We start from the raw sequence: 12,477 nt of genomic DNA on the forward strand, positions 1-12,477 counted from the left end.
CCTCTGTTCTGCTCCAGGACACCTAACAAACTTCCACCTTAGAGCTGCTTGTCCTGCAAGGCTTGGCTCAAATGCCACCTACTGGCGAGGCTTCTTCGAGAGCAATGACCCTCACCCCCAACTCTGTACTCTTTTTCTTAGATCCTTGTTTATTTCCCATAAAGCACTCAACAGACTCTGTAACTAACATGATTATTTATGTATTTGTTCATTGTTTATGTTTCTGTATTATAGTCATTGTCCATCTCCTCAACCAAACTGTAAGCTGGTTTTAAAGGGACAGAAACCATGTTTTTATTCTTCAAAAACTCTTCATACTAAGTGAAGTAAGTCAGACAGAGAAAGTCAAATATCATATGATATTGCTTATATGTGGAATCTAAAAAAATGTTACAAATGAACTTATTTACAAAACAACAATAGAGTCACAGATGTAGAAAACAAACTTATGATTACCAAAGTAGAGGGGGGAAGGGATAAATTAGGAGTTTAGGATTAACATATACACACTACTATATATAAAATAGATAACCAAGAAGGACCTACTGTATAGCACAGGGAACTATACTCAGTATTTTGTAATAACCTACAATGGAAAAGAATCTGAAAAAGAATAGATTTATATATATATATATATATATATACACACACACATATACACATATATACGTATATATATAAACTGAATCACTGTGATGTATACCTGAAATTAACACAACATTGTAAATCAACTATACTTCAATAAAAAATTTTAAAAATATACATGTAAATAAATGAATCAAGAAAAACCTCCATTCAAGAGCTGTGTGCCCGGCACATAAATAAGTCATCAATACTACCTGTTAAATGACTAAACCTGAAAGAATGAAGCTTCAGCTTTGTACTAAAATGTGGGCTAGGCAAAGTAAAATTTAATTTGGACTAAGTTACAGGTTGCATATTAACGAAACTCTTGACCTTCTAGAAACTATTAAAAGCTCAGCACCAGGCGAGTTAAATGTTAACCTGTAAACGAGCAGCTCTTTGCCTTGTTCACGTGGGTTTTCACAAATGGGTGCCCTCGTGTGAGAAGCACAGTTTCAAAGCTCCTTTCGGAACTGCCTGACGCACAGTACAAAGCAGGCAGAGCCTCCTGTTTTCACAATGTGTAATTCATGCTCATTCATTATTCGGTAGCTTGGGAGCAGGTGCTGAATAGAACGTACCAACCTAATACCCTCATTACTGCACTGCTGTTTTGTTTTTGAGGCTCAAGTGGCCCTTCTGCCATGGGAGTTAGGAAGAGAAAACATTCGCAAGGGCTGGTGAGCTTCTGAAGAGAAGATTTACCAAAACAACAAGCAAGGGCATTTTCTCAACCACTCCACAGAAAATGGCAGTCGGAAGCCAAAATCTATTATCCCACTGCAATAAACAGAAAATATTAACAATACACTGGGAGGGGGCTTCCCTGGTGGCACAGTGGTTGAGAGTCCGCCTGCCGATGCAGGGGACACAGGTTCGTGCCCTGGTCCGGGAAGATCCCACATGCCACGGAGCAGCTGGGCCCGTGAGCCATAGCCACTGGGCCTGTGCGTCCGGAGCCTGTGCTCCGCAACGGGAGAGGCCACAGCAGTGAGAGGCCCACGTACCGCAAAAAAAAAAAAAAAAAAAAATATACTGGGAGGAAGAAAGGCAGCATCACTTGGAGCATGGACAATACAAGTAATCAGATCATCTATAAGTATTTTTAGACTTTTAATTTCATCATCCTGGACATGCTGCTTTGGTAAATTGGGAAAGATTTCACTTCCCTTAGAGATATGTAAGCACAAAACAAAACTCCTTGGACTAGAGAAACGTTATGAAAAAGCCAGAGATATCTGAAATATCTCACCAAATCTGAAATATGAAAGTAAGTAGAGACAGTGTCTGGGCAACATAAAATAGCTTACCACCTACTAAAGCTAATGGATTTGACTTAGTGAACTCTCTCTCGGGTTACTGTAGTTTTATAAACAATTCTAACAAGTTTTGTTCTGGTCTTCCATCCCATAATATATTTGATGTAGCGTATCAGGAGTGAAGTAGAAGCTGCTCTGAGTAGTACGTGTTAGAGAAGCAAAGATTGAAATTTCAGCACCTAAAAAAATGATGAAAACTTACTGTATTCATTTGCCAGGGCTGCTGTAACAAAGTACCTCAAACTAGGTGGCTTAAAAAAACAGAAATATACTGTTTCATGGTTCTGGAGGCTAAAAGTCTAAAATCAAGGTGTCATCAAGGCCCTCCTCCTTCTGAAACCTGTAGGTGAGGGGTCTTCCTTGCTTCTTCCTAGCTTGTGTTGGTTTGCTGGCAAACTTTAGCCTTCCTCGGCTTATAGACACATCACTCCAATCCTTCGTCTTCACACAGAGTTCTCCCTGTGTCTCTTCACATCATCTTCCTTCTGTTTATATCTATCTCTATGTCCACATTCCCTCTTTTGGTAAGAATCCCCGTTATATTGGGTTAGGACCCACCCTCATAAACTCATTTTTACTTGATGACCTCTGTAAAGACCTTATTTCCTAATAAGGCCACATTCTGAGTTACTGGGGATTAGGACTTCAACATACCTTTTGGGCAGGGGGGCACAAAATTTAACCCATAACACATACCAACTAAAAATGTGTATCTAAACTAATGTTCGTTGCTGTTGGGTAAATAGCACTAAATAGCTCATCTGATCTTGAAGAAGTCTATTATGTTCATAAGAATGAAACTAAAAGAGCCTATATTAAGAGTAGGATCTTTGAATCAGTTCATCCTACTTTTGAATGTGGCCTTAGTATACCAACTGTATGGTACTGGGCAAGTCACTTAACCCTGTCACAGTATTGCTGACTATCAGACTAGGCAGTGTGTGCAAAACGCTTGTTAGCACAGTGCCTAGTTCTTGGTATATGCACAATGAATGACAGCTCTTCTTAAGCCATTAAGAAAATGAGATAGGTATTTGTAGTATAATTTAAATGGTGAGCAGAGGGGAGTAAACACCTCCAGGAATTAGAAAAGCATCTCTCCAGATGACTCATTTCCACAGGCTGCAGAAACCTGGGGTGTCACTGTGTTGACAAGTTCATTCATCAGAAGCTCATCTGTCACTCAATGATCATTGACTAAAATGATTAGCTGCAGAAAGATCTTATTTTTTCCCTATGAATGATCATCCCAAGAAAATAAAATGTGTTTTTCAAGATGCTGCAGTGTGTATGAGTCAGACAAAAAGATGAAATCTCAGCCTCGAAGATCTCTGCCTGTAACAAACTCAAGACCTTCGTTAAAACAAAGAATTTTGGCTCACAACTGAATTGCAAAAAGGTCTTGATTATTAAATGTGTTAAAGGCTGACTATACCACCCCACTGTTACATGCCCTTTGACAGTTCATTTCGGTCATGGGGCATTGCTGGGGAGAAATAGGTGCGTGGTAGAGAGCAGAAAGTCAAAGAGGTTATACTTTGAAGAGCGTCATCCTATCAGGGCTGAGGGGAATCACCCTAGACTCTTAGGTATGAAAGAACCATTCCTGTTCATCTGACCAAACCACCTCATTGCTTCCTTGACAAGGATGTTCAGGATTATGTTTACGGTCATAGAGGATATTGATGTCGGAGTCAGGCATAGGAAAACTTGTTTAGAGGAAGTATGGTAGACAGACTCTATGGTGCCCCCCATGTTCCCCACCTCCTCCTGTTCATGTCTTGTGTCATCCTCAGCCCTTGAGTGTGGGCTGATTGTATGATTTGCTTCTAACTGACATTATACAGCGAGGGTGATGGGAGGTCGCTCTTCTTTGTGAGTGATTGTGTTACATAATTTTATTCAATGATATATACCCTGTCTTGCTAGCAGACTCACTCTGGAGTCTTGGTCTCCTCACTGAGTTTGAGGAAACAAGCAGAGTCCTATAGTCATGAGGCAATGAATTCTGCCAACATCCCTACTGAACTTGGAAGTGGACCCTTGCCCAGTCCAGCCTCCAAAAGAGAACCCAGTTCTGTACAACACCTTGATTACAGCGTTTCTGAGAACCCAGCTAAGATGTGTCCAGACTCCTGGCCCAAAGAAACTGTGAGGTGGGATAGGGAGGGTGGGAAGGAGGGAGACGCAAGAGGGAAGAGTTACGGGAACATATGTGTATGTATAACTCATTCACTTTGTTATAAAGCAGAAACTAACACACCATTGTAAAGCAATTATACTCCAATAAAGATGTAAAAAAAAAAAAAGAAACTGTGAGATAATCAACGTGTGTTATTTTAAGTCACTACATCTGTGGTGGTTTCGTTACATGGCATAACAACTAACACAGCATGGAGGAAAGGCAGCATGGAGCCCCACACACTGTAGACACACAGTGGGAATAAATTAAAAAGATGCTGAAGACAACTTTATCCACAGCAACCTTTACCTTCCACGTCCACCCAAGGAGCACGTGTATATTCTGTCCTCATTCATTTGTTCAGTCACTGATGTATTTAGCAACTGCTCTGGATTAGACTAGAGATTAGATTAGAGATTAGAACAGGAGTGAGGAGTAGGGCCTCAGTTTAGGAGGGAGAGACCACTTCTTATAAGGAATATTGTGAGCCAGGGGCTACCACTAAAAGTAGGATCAAGACCACTGTGAAGCTGCCCTGAGTGTGAGTGACGTGTGTGGGTGGCACAGGATACACACATAACTGCTTATTTCCTTTGTAGTAAATGCCACAGAATTTAAACACCTTTCTCGTACGAGTGTTGAATTGTTTACTTGACTCCCTTTCATGCTGTATTATCAACTCTGGATGACGGGGAAGTTGTCCGTCCTTTCAGAATTGAAGGTCAGCACCGAGAACATTGTCCGGCAAACAGATACTCAAGAAACAGTTCTTGAATGAATATTTATGAAAGAAGCATATCCCTAAGTTTTTATCTTCACCGTCAAAATGCTGATTTCCAGAAGAATGATATAAACACCCGGCAAGCAGCTACTTCAGTCCAAGAGGGGATGTGCGAGAACTAATTCCTTTGTGTATTTTATGTGGAGGCTCCGAGATGGACTGGGTGTCAGTTAACGGTTTCTATGATTATAGCAGAGAAGACAAAGGTGATTAATAAAAATAGCATCCTATTCTTTTTTTGACAATCATGAATTTTCTTTTATTCCTACTTCAGCGTATCTGTAATCAGTTGGAGATGGAGATGAACTTTTGCAGCTCACTCTGTTGCACTGCCATCATTGATACCAGTGGCCTAATCAGATTTTTATCTTATTCCTGTAGGAATTTAGAAAGCAGTCAGTTATAACTTCACTAGAGTGAGATAATTCTTAGACAGAAAAACAAACATCCACTCAAATGGTATTTTTTTTTTTTTTTTTTTTTTGCGGTACGTGGGCCTCTCACTGTTGTGGCCTCTCCCGTTGCGGAGCACAGGCTCTGGACGTGCAGGCTCAGCAGCCATGGCTCACGGGCCCAGCCACTCCACGGCATGTGGGATCTTCCCGGACCAGGGCACGAACCCGTGTCCCCCACATCGGCAGGCGGACTCTCAAACACTGCGCCACCAGGGAAGCCCTCAAGTGGTATTTTGACCCAAGATGACTTACTATTTAACTGTCCCAAACAATTCATCTCATTAGATTAAATCTGTAATTGAGCCTTTAACATCTGACAAGGGAAGGAATACAAATTTGTCATTAGACTGTAATTATTACTTTCTATCACTTTATTCACTGGAGAGACTGTGGCAATCAACAAATCAGAGTACTATCCCATAGGAAGGATTGTAATGAGTTTAATTTTCCTTATTTTTAAAAATAAAAGCAAATAATCACTGTATCTATATCTTAAGATCTTGATTCACTGATGTAATATAAGTAAAGCGTAATATTGAACAAGGAAATGGCCATAATTTGGAAACTAGAGCTGATTTTCAAGCTGTACTCATAGAAAAATGTTTGACTTCCCGTCCAATAAGAAATATGTCTAATTGCACAATTCGAAATTAATGATTACTGTGCAATCCTGTGTCTTTCACAGCTATAGAGAAAACAGATTCTAAAAGTGAAAAAAAATTAGCTAAATATTCTACATATTTAGGAAACTACAAAAAGTCAAGTCTGTGGATTAAAAATAATCCACAAACAAAATAAAACAAAACCCCATTTATGTCTCATTTGGAATTTAGGCAGAAATAGCATTTATGGTATTTAAAAAAAATAACTAAGATGGCCATTGCTGGCAGGAAAAACAATGCAAAAAAAACACTAAAGACAGAGCCTATTCTGTGTTACCACAGGGAGACAAACTAATACTTTCATTCAGAATACAGTTCCCCTTACACAGACTAAACTCTCCTTCCTGCTTTTAAGCCCTCTGAGCTCAGAAGAAACTTGTTTTGTTACCCCAAAGCATCTTCCCTACTGAAGCACTTCAGTCTTTCTCATCCAATTTAGCTTCTAGTTTTAGGCTCTTCTGTTGTCTGTTGGCTCCATTTGTGTCATCTTCATTTGTGCAGCCAGACAGCGGGTACCTGAAGGCAGGTGGCCGTGCCCCACCCTGTGCCAAACCCTCCTCAGGGCAACAACAGTGCTGAACATCAGTAGGTGTGGAGAGTGGCTAAGAGCTCTGCATATCCTTCAAGTGTAGGTGGCCTCACCTACACGTTAGCCAAGTGATTTTCTGAACCGGAGTTTCATCAGCTGTAAAATGAGGACGGTCACACCATCAGCCTCTTGGAGTTGTGGGTGGACTGAGTGAAATAATTCACAAGTGCTTAAGCAGAGCACCTGGTACCCAGGAATCCCTCAGTCAGGGCAGCCTATTACCACTTCTGCTCCACACATATTCGCTGACCACCACAGGTAATTTGGAACCCTCTACCCTGTCCAGAGACAAAATGTTGTTTTGAAATTAGGAAGTCACTTTTTTTTTTTTTTCGGTACGTGGGCCTCTCACTGTTGTGGCCTCTCCCGTTGCGGAGCACAGGCTCCAGACGCGCCGGCCCAGCGGCCATGGCTCACGGGCCCAGCCGCTCCGCGGCATGTGGGATCTTCCCAGACCGGGGCACGAACCTGTGTCCCCTGCATCGGCAGGCGGACTCTCAACCACTGCGCCACCAGGGAAGCCCTGGAAGTCACATATTTTACATCTGCACTTTCATGCAAATGATTTTTCCTTGCCTGGGAAATCTGTATTTTGTCCTTTTTTTTTTATTCACATGTTAATACTTTGGAACTCAGGTTGTGTCTTAAATCCAATCCTCTAAGTAGCTGAAAGATGTTTTGTTATCTTAGATTCCATCAAATACAGCATGAATTCTTCACATTCTTTTGAAGAAAGAGATTTAGAAAGAGAATTACAGTACTCAGAAGCCTCTATCTCTTCTCTATGTTGCTCTTCACGCTTTTAACTCTGCCCCAGGAGCCCTGAAGCTGGCTTCAGAGTGCCGCCACTATTATCCTCTAAATGCCGTAGACAAAGGGACACTGCTTACTTCACCATGTACATGTCTTTTAAGCCATTTGATACCACTTCAAATGGAAATCACTTCACATTGATATCTACTAGTCTGAAGGCAGAAAGTCCTGGTTATTAGAGCTCCCTCACAATTGAAATGCCTATTTGGTCATGACTGTCTTGAAAAACCCTAATGAGGTTGATATATGTTCTGATTTTTCCGAAACACTTAGGGGTTTTGCCTGTTGTCCCAGCATAATTATTAACACAACTCCTTTCATTGTCAGGAGTACCCTGGTTTGGATGATAAATTACATGATTACCCAATGTGAAGACCAAGGTAGCTCTGAAATTTATGGCTTTAATGCCTTCTAGTTTAATTTCGTCTTTGTTATCTGTAAAGCTGGGCTTTTAGTCAATCTGTCATCCGTGTGGTTTGGGCAGTGTTCATTCCTTCAGATTTTTGTCACACACTGGTTACACAGTGAGAAGCACAACACGCATGGCCCCAACTCATGGAGTTTACAATTTAGCACAGCACACAGACATTAGGTAATTACATACCCCAAACATCACAACTCCTCAGGAGAGGTAAAAAATGTTACGATTGACTATAAAATATAACGCATGGGGAGGCAAGGTAGGACATATGGGCAGTAGAAATACATCTGGATTGTTTTTTGTGTTTTTTTTTTAACATCTTTATTGGAGTATAATTGCTTTACAATGTTGTGTCAGTTTCTGCTGTATAACAAAGTGAATCAGCTATACGTATACATATATCCCCATATCCCCTCCTTCTTGCGCGTCTCCCTCCCACCCTCCCTATCCCACCCCTCTAGGTGGTCACAAAGCACCGAGCTGATCTCCTTGTGCTATGCGGCTGCTTCCCACTAGCTATCTATTCTACATTTGGTAGTGTATATATGTCCATGCCACTCTCTCATTTCGTCCCAGCTTACCCTTACCCCTCCCCGTGTCCTCAAGTCCATTCTCTACATCTGCATCTTTATTCCTGTCCTAGGATGCTATCTCATTTTAACCCAGCATTCATAATGTCATGGTGTTTGCCTTCCATTCATCTGCCATGAGGAGGAGACATTTCAGTACAAAGAGGCCCTCTGAAGATGGGCACTAGGTAGTAATTGTGAGTGTGTAAAGGGCAAGGAGCAGAAACTTAGTCCTTGGTTTCTTATTCAAGTGGCAAAACCGTGATAGGAGCAAAAGAGAGTGAGGGAGACAAGGACAGAAAACAATGCTATTTCGTATGGTTATGTTCCTTGGGGGTGAAAATTGTATCAAGTTTTCTGTTTCGTTTTTCTCCTGTATTCTTCTTGGAACATGGTTCTAAGCACACGGCAAAAATGCTCAGAGCATCTTGACTTGTGATGACTGAGAAAATGAAGCTCAGAGAAAGAAGCCACAGAACTCAGATTCAAACAGAGAAGGGAGAAAGTTACAAGGTGGCCTCTGGTGATGTTGGCTTTTCATAGTCCCTGGCTTCTGCCTGAGATCTGCAATGTCAGCACCCCAAACAGACTGTGGGTTGGCAATTTGGGGGAGGATGAGTGAGCATGAAGACCCTGACAGGGACTCTATAGCCTACAAATATGAAAAGTTTCTCCTCGGAAAGAACTAGGCGGGAGGTAGCAGAAAGCCAGTATGGGAGAAAGATCGCTTGTCAACAGGATTCCCAGTTATTGACAAAAACACCGGGTGTGTAAATTTACTTCCGAGATCACACATGATTAACTGGTCTGCTTTCCATTTATCCATTGCCTGAAGAGCACGTTTCCAATACAAATGGGCCCTTCCAAAGATAGAAAATTAAATAATAATTATGTAAGCGCCAAGGCCAAAAAGAGAGGAAAAAAGAAAAAGGATTGGTCCACAGTGCTTGCATGGAGAATCTATAAATTACGATGTTACATCTTCAACCACAGGCCCTGTACTAGTCCTGATAAATTCTAGATAAATGTCAACTAGTGGTGGGCAAAAATTTTATCTAGACAAATTTTCAGTAAATGAGACATAATTAAACTTAAAAACTCAGCAGATTCTTCAAGGATTAGAGATGACAGTGGCAGAGTCACATGTTGGTTGTTCATTTAACAATGCATAATTAATTAATGTATATATTTCTTATGTGTAATTAGTGCAAGGTAGTATAGTAGACAGAGCTCTGACTTTAGGATCAGAGAGATATAGGTTTGAATCCCGGCAATGCCAGTTGTCAGGGTCTCTCCTTGGCAAATCTTTGAGCCACACTTTTCTCATCTGTATAATGGGAATACTGTAATGAAATGTGGAGTCCTCTTTGAGTTTTGAGAATTTAACAGGATAATATACGAAAGTCCCTAGCAGTACCTGGCATATAGAAAGCCAGGTAAATAGTAGCTGCTTTGATGGTGATTAGGTTCAAACTTCTTATAAGTAACCTAGATGATACTTTAATGCCTCCAGGTCACAAAATCTCATATTTAATACTGGTCTAACTATACCTGCTCAGCTCACTTATCACTTATTACAGAGATCAAGTGAGATATTATATAGGAACTTGCCATTAAAAACTACGATCTCCTATATAAACATAAAGCATCCTCTTCTCTCTGTTGTCTGTTTGGGTTTATAGCTACTTGTGTTATTTGTTTGTCTTTAGCACAAATGCCCCAAGTGAAGGAGATACATTGCTTTTGCTAACTTCTGTCTGCAGCTTGCCCTCACAATAGGGTAGATGACAGGCAGATGTTAGGACTCAAATGTTCTCCCCAAAGAATTTTACTCCTACCCATTCTATTTCTTTCCCTTCATGCACTTCCTCCATTTCTCTTTCGATTAATTAATTTATATTTATTAAGCTCCTATATGTCACCTTTTCTTCTCTTTGTCTAGGCTTAGTTATAAGCAGCACCAACACTCGCTAATTCTGGTCTTATTGTTTACAAACTGTGACCTTGGGCAGACTAAGCTCAATGTGCTCAGTTTTTGGTTTTTTTTAATCTGAAAAATGGGGACAATACACCAGGGATGTTGTAAGAATTAAGTAAGAATTAGATGTCACGTTCAACGAGGACCTGTTGAATGCTTCAGGTTGTGCATTCCCTCCTGTGCATTCAGACCAAGGCTGTCCCCTTGGACTTGACTCACCTGTGAATGATGCGCTGGCTCTGCAGGTAGTCCAGGGCCATGGCCAGCTCACAGATGAAGAGCTTCACAGTGTCTTCCTGGAAGCGGACATTCTGCTGCAGGTGATAACGCAGGTCCCCGCCCAGCAGCAGGTCCACCACCATGAACATGTCTTCCTCATCTTGGAAGGAGTACCTGGAGGGGAATTAGAAATGCAAGTGGGTTAAATACATGTACACACTAAAGAGGCCCAGAGGCAAAGGACACCTTACAGATCAGAGCAGAACTTTCCTAAGCTAAGGGTTCAGGCTTTGGGAGTACTGGTCTATTACTCACTCCAGGCCCTCCGTTTCCACATGTGTAAAATGGGAATGATAAGAAGATCTTCCACATTTGATCATAGTGAAGACTAAATATGATGAGTGTAATATTTAATGTCATTCCTGGCATATAGTAAGAACCCATTAACTGGAGGTCTACAAAGCTATAAAGCCCAGGAAATAAAGAACACCCCATTTATTCACCTATTATTAACGATCATATCCTGAACACACTGTTGCAGGAGGTCCATAAAATATGAGTTACAAGCCCTCCTTGAAGCACCTCGTGCTTATTTTTCCACACTAACAACTTCATTGCCCAGCAACATTATAACAAATCATGAACCACATAAATGATAAGAAAAAGATATAAAAAGGGCAATAAAGAAGTAAGTGCACAGTACAGGGCAGTAATTCGCTCAGTCTCTGGGATAAGGAGGGAAGGGAAATCTTCTCAGCAGAGGAGAAAACTGAGTTAAATTTTGAAGGATGGTGACAATAATAATAACTACAAAATAAAGCAACATCTCTGGGGCAGACGCTAAAGGACTCCACAAATGTGGTGTCATTAACCCCACAATGCTGCTCTTATGCTCCCATTTTCCAAATGAGGAAATCAAGGCCCGGTGAAGCTTCAGTAATTTGCATGAGGTAGAACACCCAATAAATGGTAGAGGTGAAGGGGTCTCCAGGTCCAAAAGGAAGATCTGAGAGAGGAAAACAGCAGGAATTAAGCACAGACATGGGAAAGAACACAGTGTGAGGGGGGAAAGGAAAATAGTTTGGGTTTGTTGGAACGACAGGTGTTACGGGGAAGCTTGAGCCTGGAGAGAAAGATAGAGGGCAGATCCCATGACAGGAGCTTGTTCACGAGTCTGTACACGTTGGAAAGACGGTGAAGAGGTTTAAGCAGGACGTATGATCAGACAGGGACTTCACACTTGAAGGAGCATGGGCTGGACGGACGGGAAGAGGGAAGGAGACACAGGCCAGCAGAATTGGCCTCTGCTCCCTGCAAAGAGTCTTTTGTAAAAATGCATTCCAACGGCTATGACTCGTTTTGTTTTCCTCAAAGCACAGACATGATTTCTAGTCACAGAAAGCTCTCTGTATCAGCACTATGTCAACACGTTTCTTTTGACATCATGTCACTGAGATCGTATTTTCAAGTTTTATTTGAATCACAGAATTAAGAGTCTGCAAAGCAGTGCCCAGGATGCAAACGAATTCCTAGTGACAAGTTCTTTGCTTAGGAAACAAACATAGAATATCAATGATGGGAGAACTGTACTGAGTACATTTTCTTCTTTAGAGTGATCATTGTGCTAGAGGAGGAGAGGACTTGCAAACAAAAGAAAAAAGAGAAATTCAATGAAGCATTAATCTGAGGCAGTAACATTCTAATGAAGACTAGGTCCTCGGTGTTTCCTTGTTCAGTAAATAAAATTCTGTTTACCACTGAGGACTGATTCACACAGAAGATGTCAGAAATTAAGCCCTTAGGGAGAATTTAGACAGAAACACGGGAAGGGCTTGTAAAAATGTGGGCAGCGCATCCTTGGTATT

At 41.2% G+C, this 12,477-nt stretch overlaps 1 protein-coding gene across 1 annotated transcript in view; it reads right to left on the reverse strand.

Moving 5' to 3' along the window:
- Window positions 1-12,477, reverse strand: part of STK32A (serine/threonine kinase 32A) — a 115,929-nt gene that overhangs the window by 42,899 nt on the left and 60,553 nt on the right. Inside the window, exon 4 of the mRNA XM_060007154.1 lies at window positions 10,613-10,786. Coding sequence (XP_059863137.1) covers window positions 10,613-10,786 — 174 coding nt within the window. The remainder of the gene's footprint in view (window positions 1-10,612; window positions 10,787-12,477) is intronic.

Source organism: Delphinus delphis, chromosome 3 (assembly GCF_949987515.2).
Source record: "Delphinus delphis chromosome 3, mDelDel1.2, whole genome shotgun sequence".
In the NCBI taxonomy this organism is placed as follows: Eukaryota; Metazoa; Chordata; class Mammalia; order Artiodactyla; family Delphinidae; genus Delphinus; species Delphinus delphis.